General features: G+C 39.6%; 1 protein-coding gene across 1 annotated transcript; it reads left to right on the forward strand.

The window, feature by feature from the left end:
• Positions 1-418: 418 nt before the first annotated feature.
• AKIRIN2 (akirin 2) lies at positions 419-9,862 on the forward strand (the record flags this gene model as incomplete). Its single annotated transcript, XM_009705672.1, has 5 exons — positions 419-458; positions 4,031-4,174; positions 4,855-5,004; positions 8,791-8,862; positions 9,178-9,862. Coding segments are annotated over 5 exons (417 nt in total), but the record flags the coding sequence as incomplete, so codon positions are not given.
• Between the last annotated feature and the right edge of the window lie 5,004 nt (positions 9,863-14,866).

A 14,866-nucleotide genomic window follows, 5' to 3' on the forward strand; every position in this document is an offset into this window, starting at 1 on the left:
TGTAAGATGGATGCAAGTCTTTATTTAAAATGTCTAACGAGTTCTGATACATGATTCAAGTTCTTTCTTCAGTTTTGTAGTCCTAGAGAAGCTCACTTAGATTTGATTTTTAATGACTGTGCTTCCAGATCCTACATTTCTATATATAAAATAATTTGTTAATTAAAATGCATGTCATTGTTGAAAAAGATGAGGAACACATGAAAAAACTTGTCCTCTGTTTGACACCAGTTAAATGCACATTTTGGTTCAGTTGTAAACTGCAGAGAGAATAGTCAGAGCTAACTGGAAGTAAGGGAGTTTAAGAAACTGAACTTGAAAAGGCAGGAAGGTTTTCTGGAAGCAAAACTAGGTTGGAGAGTGAGATCTGCCCCCTAAGCTTTGTTTAACGGGGCCAAAGTTTTAAGGGGCTTTACAGTTAGATGTCTGCCGTATAGGTGGTGGTCAAAAGTTGTCTGGTTTGCACTGCCTTAATATTTCATGGCATCTTTCAAGTGCTGAGATGCTATAAAAACTGTTTTGAACAGAATCTGTTCATCAGACGTATTTTTGTGGCTTTATTAACCAAAACTATAAATGCTAGAGTAACTTGGCGCATTTAATCAACTTTTCTTACTATACTAGATTGTTTAAAAAAACCACCCCAAAATAATTCAATTTGGCATTCAGATTTTTATTTAAAATCAGTCATAAATATTTGCAAGCTTACATTTCACTTTATAGTGAAGTGATTTTGTTTAAAGTCATAGGTTTTATGCCACTGTATGTTAATAAAAATGTCTGCTTGGTCTTTGCTGCTGCAAAAATGTCCCTGCTTAATTTGAAACATTGCTAGTCTGATCACGTGAGAAGTCATTGAACAGTTTGATGGCTGTGTTAAACTTCTGTTTCTGGACTATTAATCTCCGTTTTACAAGTGGTGGAAATGGGGAAGCATGGGCTGAGTCATTCTCACAGTCATCTTGCCTACTAGCAGCCCAGTGCTGAGTAGACCTTGTAGTCTGGTTCTCTGTGCTGAGCAATAGTGCCTGAAATCTCGTAAGTCAGACTGAATAGCGGAATATCTAACCAGGTTATGTACATGCTCAACAAATGTTCAGTCAGGACTTCAGATTTCAGGCTTTTTTTTTTTCCTGGTGGCTGTTTGCAATGCAGACAGTGTACTGTCATGTTTAAATAGCCCCCTCCTCCTTCCCACTTTGTTTTTATCCTTTTACCTGAAGTTATAGTAATGCAGACTGCCTAAGCGGTTTTCTCCGGATGGGGATCTCCCAATGTATCAGTCAGTCACGTTTCTTGAGATTTTTGATTTTTGGAGCAAGATTTGAAGATGGCGTTAAAAGCGTTGCCAAATTAGAAGTAGATTTAATTACTGTAATATCATTGTGACTTCTGTGTCCACATTTGATTTTCGGAGCAAGATTTGAAGATGGCAAGTTAAAAGCGTTGCCAAATTAGAAGTAGATTTAATTACTGTAATATCATTGTGACTTCTGTGTCCACAATTCAACATGTTGGAATAGAATCATGTCTCCTTGGTGCACAGATCTTAATTTTCTGTCACAGTTGTTACTGTTTTCCCAAAGTCAATTTCTCTGCCTCTCTTCCCTGTTCCCTCCTACCCTCTTTTTTTGCTTTTACTCTTTCTATTCTGGCTGGTATTTTACCATTTTCTCTGAATAATTCCCTGTTTAATTTGCAGGGGTTGTTAGGGCTGGAGGAAACTTGGCTGATGATTGTTGTTCTTGCAGTTTTATCCATTGACCAGAATCTGTTTACTGGGTTTTTTTTTCATGATTTTGGTGGTTAATGTGGTTTGAGGATGTTTCTGCAAAATCGCAATATAAAGGAGAGCTATAGAGAAGATTTTTATGGAAGTTGTTACACCCGAAATTTGACTGATGTTTTTGCAGTTCATACGGAATTTGGAAAGTATGCCCAAGACCAAGTAGTCGTAGTGAAGGATGCATATGGTCTGTTACATTCTTCAGTTAATGTAAATACAATGGGAATGGTTGCAGTCACGTTTCTCATAGTGTGGGCATGCTTTAGGACAGATGGTACCTTAAAGAGCTAATTTGATTCCCACTCAAAATTATGCAGTATTGTTTTAGCTGGAACAGCACTTGATTCTGAGGAAAAGTATTGTTTTACCACCATAATGCTGTTGAGTAAAAATGTTGCAGGGCCATTCTGTGACTGATGAAGTGTGTGTGTGCACATGAAAAATTCCACATGGGAGTCTATTTAATTTTGGAAGCACGACTGCATCTTGATTTAACCTGATTTATGTATTTCTGTACCACACTGGACTGTAGTATGCATATTGTCCTACAAAAAATATGAATCCTCCAGCCACCCTCGAGTACTTTTTTCCCCACTTTCTCGTAGTTTCTTTCTCTTCGTATACCTACTGTGCTTCTTTACGATGTCTTCTGCATTTGCTCCTTCTTTGAACCAAGTTATTGATCTCCCTTTGCTGAAACGGAGCTGAAAATTGTACAAGCACCGTAGGCATGGGACTGAAAAGGTATAAATTGCAAGGCCTCAATCAATGCACAAAATCCAAACAAGAAGCTCCTTTGCTGAAAATGCTGGTATTCCTATTGACTGGAAACGGTTTCCTCTCTTTTTATAAATTGGAAGCCCCCAGACTGACTGACGGAGTTGAAGAACTATCACAATAGTTAAACCTCCAAACTAGGAATTGGCAAATGTTTGCTTCTGCTTGGTCTAGCATAGGCTTCAGCCTCTGACCGAGCAAGCTGGTAGCTGAGGTGACTTGCTTCATGTCGTTGCTTACTAGAAAATGCTCAAATATGGAAACTCAACAACATACTGTTTACAAACCCGAAAATTACTTGAGAAGTTTTCATGGTATTGTATTGGCAAAATGCTGAACAGAAGTAGAAAGGTACTGAGTGGAGTCCTTTGCAACGCTGATGGGATCATGTGGGTTTGTACGTATCTGAGTTTTGGAAAGCTGTCTTTGCCAAAAGTCTGGAAGTCTCAGTGGAATCTGATACTATTTTTCAAATGCATTTGAAAATAAGAATTCTCATGGAGAGTCTTTGGAAGTCACTTTCTGTGAAGGTGTCCTGTAAAAAATAGATAATGTCTTTTTTTTTTTCTTTAATATTTTACATGGCCAGAGGATATGCAGTTAGGGCACCTCAGAGCCTTTTGGTACATGGAATTTCAGAGAGAAGGCCCACAGGATTGATAGTTTCATTGCAAGGATTACTTTTTTCCTTGTAATTCTACAATGGAAATGACATTATTAAAAAGGCTTGCTGTATTTTATTCAGTGCAATCGGATGCTGAACTACTTATTGCCATTCTCCTTTAAAAGAGACTGTTGATCCATCCATTGTGTTTATTTGGGTAGATCTGAGGCTGTCAAAAATGTGGTGGAAGGCTTTTGTATTTTGCCTGTTGGTTTCCAGTTCTTTGAGATTTTAAGCAGTAGTTGTTTTATGCATATTCTGTCTAAATTGTGTTTTCCTCTCCACTTTGCTGCCTGTGTGCCAGTAACTGTACAGAGAGGAATGGTATTTCATGTACATGTTTTATTCTGATGTCTTTTGTCACCCTTAACTGTATGAATGATAAATGCTGTCTGGAGGACAAAGATGATTGCAAGTTAAATATATGAAGGGAAGATGATGAATACCAGTAGATGTTCTATAGCCTAATTTTTTATCCATGTATATTGTATATGTGATAGTTCCTAAATTTCAACCTTATGCTGTTTATTTTTGTTAGCAGTATTCTGGCAGCAATACCTGACCTTAACTAACACCATTTTTGCTAGTGTTCTGGTGACAACAATCTGGAGTTACCTTTCTTTTAGTTAGTGTCATTGTTTATGTCTTAGGGAAAATGTGGTAGTTTTTGCAGGCCATGTTTTAAGAGTCTAGCTTTTATCATCTGGTAATTATCTACAGTGTTTGGTGTGGAAAGAAAAGTTAAGTGAAATGCTGAAATGTAATTATTTTAGGCTTAATTTTTTTAATTGTTTTTCTTTTAGAACAAATTCTGTACAACATAAAACAGGAGTACAAACGCATGCAGAAGAGGAGACACTTAGAAAATAGTTTCCAGCAGACAGATCCTTGTTGTTCTACTGATGCACAGCCACATGCATTTCTCCTTACTGGACCAGCTTTGCCAGGTACGCAGAGAATTCTCTGTAATTCTGCTATGTGTTTTTAGACTCTGCGTAAATAATTTCCCCTAGTTATCCAGTGGTTCATGGCACCTTCTCGCTAGTTACCATTGCTTTTTTTGGCACTAAATTCTGTGTAATTCTACTATATGTTGTTGGACTGAGTAAATAATTTTTCCCAGTTATCTGGGGGCTTATGGCACATTCTGACCAGTTACTGTTGCTTTTTTTGGCAGTACTAGATTTGGTCTGTGGAAGATTGTAGCTTCTCATTTTAAGAATCAGTAGGGAACAAAGCTTGCATTGTTTTCAAGAGACCATCCTGCATACCCTGCCACTGATATTGTAATAGGCTTTTGCAAAGCAGCTGTCTTTGCACAAATACACTGTACTGTAATTTGTACATAAAATAGAAGCTTGATTTGTAAATGGCAACTGTCATGTAAATGGTGTTCACAGTGTTTGTGTAACACTCTTGGTGTTTTGATACCCGTGCATATTGTCCGTTTTAGATGTCTTCTTTTGAACGTCCAATTTTACTTTAATAGCAATTAGAAGTGTTCAAATGGCAGAGAAAGACTTCTCCAAATGTTTTGTAAGGTTGCTTCAATGTAAACGATGTGAAAAAAACTGGTTATAGAAAAGGTTGTAAGTGTGAATTGGTGTGCCCAAATATTCAATCCTAGGTACTTCATCTGCAGCATCATCACCATTGAAAAAAGAACAGCCCCTGTTTACTCTCAGACAAGTTGGAATGATCTGTGAACGTTTGCTGAAAGAACGTGAAGAGAAAATCCGTGAAGAGTATGAAGAAATTTTGACCACAAAACTTGCAGGTAGATTATAGTTCAAAATAATGTGTTAAGATGAGTTTGAAAGCTTAAAACTTTTTTTCATTTTTGTGTTACGCTATGTGTTTTTTCTGACCTAATCTGATTGAGGAATGAGTTTGCATACAGGACAGAAAAAATGATGTGTAGTCTCTTTGATACGTTTTTTTTCTTCCATGCTGCCTTGGATAGAAACTATGAGTCCTGGGTATTACTAATCAATGGAAACAGTGGTTTTATTTCAGATAGAACTTTCTCTTGCTATCGTCTGAATTGATCATTTCCTCCTCATTTTTTTTTGCCAGAAAGGCTTTCTATTCTACTGGCTTAAGAGCTCTTTGTGAAGGACTTTTTTTCCCTGCTTAGGAACTGACTTCCTTTTTCTGTAATTTGGCAAGATGACAGTACCTAAGACTTCCCTTTCTCTTCCCAGTACTTTACCATTACACTGCTGCCAGCGATGTTTGGCGTCTGCCTGAGTGTCAGTAGTTCAGCTGCATTTCTGATGCTCTGCGTTGAATTGTTGTATTTCACACCATTCAGCTGGTGGTTTTGGCGCCTAATGCCAACTTACCTTTCCATAAGGATCACCCTAGTGTCAGCACTGTAAATACGACCTTTCTTTAGTTGTTGAAGTCCTGTACTTCTAAGCGTCTTGCTAGCATTTGAGCACCTAAAATTTGGTGCGTTCAGAGGTAGGTGCCTTCACAATATGATTCGGTGTCTAATTTAATATCTAGTGTGATGATAACGAACATCTGAGTGAGCTCTTCGGCAGCAAACCTGCTTTTGAATACCCATGGCTGTTCTGCTTCCCACCTGAAAACACACCAGCATTAAAGTTCACAGATCTCTTCAGGTGTGGGAATGAAACCTTGTACAGGCGTGCCCATGCAGGAAGTCACCAGAGTTGTGTCAGGCTTGTGGGTTGCCCATGACAGTATTGTCTCTGCACCTGAGCCTCTGTTCATGTTCTGTGCTTGCTGGTCTGCCGTTGCTATATAAGAAATTGCTGTAGTTCCAAGTCCTTAAATCTACATCTTCCTACGAATGTAACTAGAGCCCTAAATACTTCTGTTGCTTTGAGCCTAATGTTCCATTTCTGTGTTTTTCTTTTTAGCCTGCTTTAGACTGATGAATTTAGGACTCTGTAGAGCTTTTTTCTTCTAATTTATGTGTGTTAGGAATTGGGTCATTTCTTGCATTCTCTTAAATGCATTTCAGTTAGTTGTGATCATAATAACCATTTGAAGACCAGATACAGTTCTGTTTGTTCCAGACACTTTCTGAGTACGAACTTGTAGTTCTTTACAAGCAGGAACCCGTCTGGCAAGTTCCGTTCATGGGCTTCATCTGTCAATCCCAATCTCATTTTTGGTTTTATTTTTGGGAAAGGAGGGGGGTGGTTTCCGTTTGCGGGGCTGTGATTTACAGTGAGGTGAGTTAGGTTTACCTGTTCTTACGATGGTGATCACCAAAAGAGCTATTAGAAAGGTGGTGTTACTGCATCCCATGTATCAAGACAATAATACGTTTTCAGCGTTATATGGGAATTAGAGAGACTGCCAGAAGAATTTAGAAATTCCTTACATAGAAGGCCAGTTACATTTTTCTGCTGACAGAATGATTATATCCTTTTCTAAACTTTGTACAGTAAGGTGATCCTCATTCTTGCAAACTAATGAACTCAATGGAAGTGTAACTGGAAATTCTGTAATACATCTCAATTGAATAGCTTCTTTCAAGTGACTTAACTGAATATTTGGATCTCAGATATTTTCCTCATTCCTTTCTGAATCACGGTTTTCTTGTAGGTAGTTAGCCAGATACTGCCTTTTTTTTTTTTCTTCTCCCGTGTTCTTTGTGAGCAGAGTTGCTTTTCATGCAGAGTGAGTGTTAGATAAATAGAAAACTCGGATCACTGTGGTGCCGTGATTTCCCCTCCTGCCCCTGTTACCTGAAACTGCTCTGTTAGTCTAAACTTGGGTTTGCAAGATCCTTTGCAGATTTTAAAACCAGAGACAGAGTGTAAAGGGCTAAGTGAAACTTTAACTTGAACGGTTTTCTAGAATCTATTTGTGAAAAACAGCTTTTTATACTAAAGATCAAGTCCTATAGTAATTATATTTATATTTGTGTCATTTAGCCACCTTTCGCTTTAAAATAGTTAGAACATATATAATACAAGATGCCAGTGGTATAAGTATCTTTACCAGTGTTGACTGAAATTTTCAAACAGGTCACTGTAGGTTGCTCTTACCTTTGGATTGCTTAACTTTCCACATCTGAATGCCACAAGAAAGGGGATTTTTAGTAACCGTGGATTCTTTAAATTTTGAAAGCCATAGTTTTAACAAAGATGATGCTACAAAGCAGCTGTATATGTGGATGTCAGCCTTTAAAGAAGAAAGCTTGCAAGGTGGTTTCTAGCCTTTAATACATACTTTCAGGAAAAGTTCTAGTTGCTGTTATTTTTGGAAGTGGTTTCTGGGCAACAGATCCTTCAGTCTTTGTGTTGTTTGTTGTTTGGCTAAGATCCTCGCGTGGCTGCTGAAAAGCCGGCAGTCAGAATGGCGGTGAGACAGAGATCCTGCTTGTGGGCAGAAGGGATCCGGCTGCTGTGACCTGGGGCCCCTTCAGGCAGGGATGAATGTCCTTAGATCTTTGGGTCAGGTCCGTTCTTTGGGCTGCTGCTGCACTACTTGCTGATTACTGATACCCTGTTTACTTCAAAGGTGAAGCTCATCCCTGCAAGAGGATGGGGACTTTAATGGGGCAAACCTGTGGGACTAGGAACCACTACAAATCTAACTGCATTTTTGGTTGAAGATTGCCTTCTTTGACCTTGCCCTTTTCTCAGAACACCCCACATTGCTGCACATGTATTTTTCCACAAGGGAGGAAGGGGAATGGAGAGGAGCGGCATCTGGTAGATATTACTCTCCTTGTTCAATTTCCTAATTCTGAAAGGTGATATCCTGCTGATGAGTGCAATATTAAAACTGAATAAAATATTGCGAATGTATTTGTATGTATGTGTGTATAGAAAGAATAATCTTTCTAGGAAATAACAGTGCTTAGTTCCAAGCCAAATTAATACATTTGATACCTAAATTTCACTTTGGATTGCACAGTAGCCATTTTCATGAAGTCCACAGTCAACTATATGTCTCCTGTTGTGGCTTCTTTTGTGATTGGAATTAGTCAAGTGTTAGCCACCTAGCATTTCATCCTTTTAGTTTGTTGCTCGCTTTTGATTTTCTGGTGGTCACCAAAAAGAATTTCTAACTCTGTAGCAAGTCCCTTTCCTGTACTTCTGTGTTTCCATTTCATTAAATTAATTTTCTTACATCTGGTAGTGATAGGAGCAGAGAGAAGTTATGTTTCCAACCCTAGCACTGACCTTAATGCCATGTTTACTTAACTACTCTGCCCTCCGTTAGGGATCTGTGAAATGGGCACACTTGATTACTTCAAAATACAGTGTCTGATGCTTAGCAGGTGTTTTAGGTATATTGAGCTCTTTGTGTTTGTGCAGCATAGTTCTCTGTGAGCATATTTACCCAAGTTTGTAACGGAAAGGCTTCTAATTAAGGGGGGACATGTGCTGCATTGTTGTTCTTGGGGGTGAAAAGGAAACGGCAGCTATGAACTGTCTAAAGTCACTTAAAACTACTGTTAGTGGATGCGTGTTTAACTTACATGATTTGTGTGTATAAAAAAATAGCCTTGAATATTTTCAGCTTGAGTTAAACTTGATATACTGATATTTCTAATGCTTCATGCTTGCAGAACAATACGACGCATTTGTGAAGTTCACGCATGATCAAATCATGCGACGATATGGAGAACAGCCTGCCAGTTGTGAGTACCTATTTCTTCTGGTTCCTATGGCAGCAATAAATTACCAAACATTCAATAATTTAAATGGCCATTGTTCGTTGTTAAGCTTCAGCTAGGCCCCAAGTTAAAATTCTTTAAATTGGTAGTATGGAAGAGTGAGGTTGAAAGGAAGACGTGAGGGAAAAAGGCAGCTTTTGTTCAAAACATCTAGAACTGTCTCCCATAACATGCTGTATTTTTATTTTTGAAGTAGGTTTTGCTATTGCTATAGCAGGTTTGCGATAGAGCTGGCATTTAACTCCATCATTAACTCCTCTGTTTTTTTTTTCTTTCCAGATGTTTCATGAATCACACTTTCTGCATATGTGGGCTGCCCTATACACCCTGTTTTATTGTTGCAAGCTGTCCCAGTAAAGACTTGCAGCAATGCCATATTTTTTTCCCCCTGTGAACACAGGTTTATTTCAAGCTTTTGTCAGTGGCAACCACTCTTATGCAGCAACTGGTTTTTGAGTGCTCCCTGATGTCAGTACCACCTGGATGTGGACCTTTGCTACCTGTAATAATACCAGTGGCCTCATTTGCTGTATCATTACAATTTGGCTTCTTATGTTAATAAGTTTGAAAAAGTAAAGGATTAAAGCTGGTGTTCTAGAAGTTGCCCTTCACTGGTTGTGTAAATAAAAATGTAGAATGACACTTCTGACTGAAGTTAGTGTGGTTTTCATAACTGTGCACTACAACAAAGCTGTAATCACAGTTAAGTTAGAATGTAATCCCAGGACAATTTTAAGCAAATAGCCCACAGTACTGCCTGTGAAATAGTGAAGGAGGGCATTTCTGTATTCCATGACTTTTTTGGGGGTTAAGAATGGGTTTATATGATTTCTCATTTTTGTAGTTTTTATTTATTCTATCAGTCTTTAACAAATGTTTATTGCTGCAATTTTTCAGTGTATCATTGTTTTACTGCCCTTGTAGTACTGGAATTTAGTTGGAAGAATAAAACATTTACTTCTAATCTGTTTGTTTTTAATATGCAGGTGGAACTTTTGCTGTGTATGAATAAACTTAAATCTGAGTGTTTAAATGAAAACTTTATTTACTAGCAGTAGTGGGTGGGTCAGAACTTTAGAAGTAGGTGGATGAAAATCTCAGGTAATTCTTCAGAGGTGAAGAAATCTTCCTTAGCTTGGCTGTATTGTTTCCTGTTGTGGAAGCATGTTTGGTACCGAACTGACAAGAAACTGTTGATTTAACTTGCTGCAGCTGACTCAAATGGCTGTGCTGATCTTCCTTCAGATCTAAATGACACATCAAAGGAAATCTGTTCATAAGATAGAGCAGGCGCTTGCACCACAGGCTGGAACTGCATAGGTATTGGAAGAGCTAAAGGTGTGTAATCTTCGTGTTTGGGGTCGACGAGTTTGTTGTTGGATGCATTCAGCTCTTTCCAGAGTGCTGTATCAGTGCTGGCTGCTGCTGGCTGGGCAGTTCTGAGTTGGTGTGAGTTACTGAAAAGTTCCTGCATGGCAAGTCCAGATCTGTGTGCTGTGGGGTAGAAGTATTGCTTACCAAATGACTTGGGTTATCTGCTTTGGGGACTTCAAAGCAGTTTCAAAGTAAGCCTTTGATTATAAACTGTTGTCTTCTCTAAGTTACTGTCAGCTTCTGGTTAAGTGGAAGTCTCTTGTGTAATAGATCTTTGTACCGTTTCAAATTAAGGGAGGAGTTTTAGTTGAAACGTAATTGAAACTTCAGCTGGTAGATACATGCATTAATTGGCTCATGCTGATGCTTTGGATGTCAGAGAAGCCACGCGATGAGCTGTGGTTCTTAGTGAACTTTTATGTACTTAGTAGTGAGGTTACAGGTTCAGAATTAGGCACATTGCCACAGTATCTCAGGGTATTTTCTGCACACTTTCCTGAAACCTATTTTACCTAAATATTTGGGGTTTACGGTATTTTCAGGATCTCAGAAATGGGAATTCTCTGCTAGACTCCCCTTTTGGGTCTTCTCTTACTGAAGATAAAAACAAAACTATCAAGGGCTGTAATTTCTGTTGCCTGCCTCGGGGTTCTCAGTCCCTCTCCTTCCTGCTCCTCATTTTTTGCCCTCCTTTTATTATTAACTTGCCCAGGGTAGGAAAACCACTGCTTCTAGGTAGACCACTACCCACATTCCAGCATCCTGATAGATCTCCTGTATCTCCTGTGTTCTAGGAGATCCTTGTTCTGACTTGATAGAAATGTGCGTATGCCTAACTGATAATTTGAGATAGGAGTAGAATTAAGATACCAGCCATTGTGATCATCTTTGCGTCTTGGCTTATCTTTTCCTTTGGAATATTAAGAGTTATTATAAATAAGAAATGATGTCATGTTAGCACCCAGCCACTCCTGTGCTGCTCCAAATTAATGCATAATAAGCAGTCTTCTGGCAGATTAAATATAATGCCACCATGGGTGCTTATGCATCACAGCTGTGGTATGCTTAATTTGTGCCCATTCTGAAAATGAGGTTGCATTCTTTGAAATTTTTCATTTTTTAATGTGCTGCTTGTTCTGTCTTGGACTTGAAACTGGCTCCTTTTCCTAATCTCGGTGACAATACCTGATGTTTTAAATTTCATGTGAAAGGCTTGTTCTAACAGGTGACTTACTCTTTAGTAGGAAAATGGTTGGCTGCTTGATTACTGTTGAAAAAATTAGGAAAATTGGAGCAAGCTGGTGCTTAAAAGCGAACATGCTTTGGAGATCCTTTTCAAAGGCTTTCGATTCAAGAGGAAATGGGTAAGATTCAATAACTACTCAATTCTTGGCACTACATTTTGTGATGGCCACATTTAGAATATTTTTGCAATTTGTATGTAACTGCAGTCTATCCAAAAGCAAAGCAAGCTGAGGACAGTTAATTGCAACTGAACAGAGTGGAACCAAAGACCTTGGTTAACCTGTTTTTAAGAGAATGATGTGTAAATTCTTTTCAAGCAGATCTCAGTTACTGTACACTAAAAAAGCAGCATGTACATTGTGACTGTGTATTGACCTTTGTGTCTAGATGGGAAAGCATAGAAGCGTAAGATTATTCAGCATTTTTCAAGGAGGTTCAAGCAGTCTTGTGTGCTGATGCTTGATCTGCCTGTGTCCTCTTGAACAGCAAGACCGTTAGCAGATTCTGGTTAGAAACTGTGGTTTGTGACAGCTCTCTCCGTTCCTGAGCTGGGAATTGGGAAGGATTTAGCTCCATGATTCCACAATGGGGAGGAAAAAAACAAGGCTGGTAAAGTATTTAAAAGAGTTTATGCTCTTGTTGTGAGCCAGTGCTTGTGGCCTTTGTATGGGAAGCCATCCTCTGAGATGAAAAATGCGAGGATGAATGTTGGGCTCTTACAGGCACCTGGCTTATTCTTGTATTTTACTGCTGTTGTAGGCTCCGAGATAAAAACTACTAAGTTTGTGTCTGAAACCAGTAATGCAGTAGTGTAAAGAGATGTCAAAGAACAGCATCTGTAACAGTAGAGGCAAGGGGTAAACTATTAAGAAATGGTAAACTTTCTTTCTTAACTTACTTCCAGGTCTGATTTTTAGCAATAGTTTTGTTGAAAGCTGGGGCTACTGAAGAATACAGTACAGTTGTCAGTTCAGAGGTGAGGCTTTGCATTGTTAGTTTCAGAGCTAGTGCCACGCTGCAAACATTAGAGATTTTATTTTTTTTGGTGCTGTTTGCTTTCAATGAACATTGCAGACAGAGAAGGTTTCCTAGAGTTACCTGCAGAACACGTTATTACTATGCAGACAGTTGTAGAAACTAACATATTAAAATCACGTACACATTTGCAGTTGAAATCTCTCCTGTGTGTATTTCAGCTAAGCTAGGTGAGTGTGAGTTTGGAATATTTATAACAAAAAGTAGTAAAATAAATGAGAAGAGCCAAATGTAAAATAGCCACATATCTGCAAACAGAAAGCCTGTTGTCATTGGACTCCTAGCACCACAATTTCATTAAAGGAGGAAGAGTACAAGGTGCTTTTTCATAGCTGTCTCTGCTGTTACTGATGCTGGTTCAGAATTTAGTGATGTTAAGCTCTTTCCAGGCAGCTAGAACTCTGACTACAAAGTCCAGCCTCTGAAACAAGGCAAACTAGATGAAATTTGTGACCAGTTTTGTTTAGTCTGTGTTTTTAACTGTCCAACTTTCCTACCCTCCTTGTTCAAGAAAATGAAATTACACAGTACTTCCTACGTAATTTTAGTCAAGTATTTCCCATTTATACATCTTACAGTCTGAAGTGCTGAATTAAAGATTTGATCCTGAGAAACCGTATGTAGCCTAGCAAATGTGACTTTAAGCTTCAAAATGTGTTACTAGTTAAAGGGAAGAAACAACCATTAACTAGTAATTTTTCTGTTTTAATGCCATGTTGCCTGCACATTTGGGGATTAAAAGCCACACACTGTTGAGGCTTGTTTCTTTATTTCCAAATATTTTACCCTCCAAAGGTGTGAAAGTTAGATGGGATGGTGTGAGGTGATCTTGCGTTGGGTGAGGTCAGGCTGCAGGCAGGTGCCAGCTGCGCAGAGCACTTGGCTCCCTGTCCTCCTGCAGATCAGGGAGACAGTTGGCTGTTTTGCTCCTCCCTTTCATGTGTCAGGTGTATTTGCAGGATAAACAGGTGAGGTTCAGGCCAGAGGAGGGCCATTCAGCACACCCCTCTGACTAAAATGTCTCATTTCCCTCTCTGCTGCTTGAAAGCCCGGCATACAAAGACCAGTGCAATGCAGGTCCCCTCACTTGGTCTCTGGAGGGAAGAACAGTGGAATTTGTTTACCCCCGTGTCTTGGTGGGACAGAACAACTTTTGCAACTGCTCCACTGAGATCCTAAAAATTCTCGCTCCGAGTTTTCATCATGATGTTTCCCAAGTTGTGTGTTCAGGCAGTATAAAGGTCGATGAACTACCAGACCTCCGCAGCCTCTTAATTTGCCTGGCAACATTTAGAGCCGGGCCCTCCCTTAAGTACAGCAGGAAGTGTTAGTTGTGTCTGCAATTAGGAAATACCTGACTCCTACCCTCTCTAAGGGTATTTAAAATGAGCCTAACCTATCTTGTATACATTCCTGGGTAAACAGCCTGGTAAGTTACAGGTTCTTGTAACAGGACTTCCCCCCCCGCCCCCCCCCCAGTACAGGTCTGGTTTATGCAAGTGATTCAATCTTCAGTGCCCCAGGCAATCGTTTTCAGTTGTTTTGAGTAGGCAGAAGCACCAGCGCAACTAAGTGGGAGCATCTGGATCCTAGCGATGGCTGAACACAAGCACTAAGAGCAGCACTTAAATGCCTCAGATAGAAGGAAAGTGAAGCCTGTAATCGTGTCTGAGTCAGCCTGGGAGTTTTCTGGAGGTAAAGACAGTCTTTTACAATAAACTAAGTAGTCACCGTTCAACTTTTAAGTAGGCTGGGAGGGACAAAGTCTAAACACTTCTCTCTAACTGCAGCCCTTTCCTAGGTGATAAGACTGACCTGAACTCTCCACCCATACTGCTGAAATGCACGTGTTGCGGCCCCGGGGACAGTTTATCAATGTATGGCAGACATGCACACTGTTCTGGAGGGAAACACAGCCTTTCCCCTTTGGTATCCAAGGCTTTTTCCATGGTTGGAAAACATGAGGCACTGACATCAGCATAGACATGTTTGCTCCCCAAACCAAGGCTGAGAGAAGTTGAAGCTTAATGCCCAAAGATCTGCAGTGTAGCTTTTGAGTGCCAAAGAAAAAAAGGTTGGGCTGGTTAGGACATACCTGTGTTACTCTGATACCTGGAATCAGGTGTAGGTTTTTGTTAACAACCTTGGGTTCCTTGGGGACCAGAACTCCAGCACTGACCACTGTTTTCCAGTGCTGTGGCACAGCACTTTATTTGTGGCTTCTGTTACGGTATCAGGTACTGATCTCTGACTGACTCTAGGCAGAGGAGAGCAGCTCTTTGGTCTGTCCTGTGACCCATTCCCGTCCTGTTCC

The sequence above is a fragment of the Cariama cristata genome, unplaced genomic scaffold (assembly GCF_000690535.1).
Source record: "Cariama cristata isolate BGI_N322 unplaced genomic scaffold, ASM69053v1 scaffold12368, whole genome shotgun sequence".
NCBI classification, from domain to species: domain Eukaryota; kingdom Metazoa; phylum Chordata; class Aves; order Cariamiformes; family Cariamidae; genus Cariama; species Cariama cristata.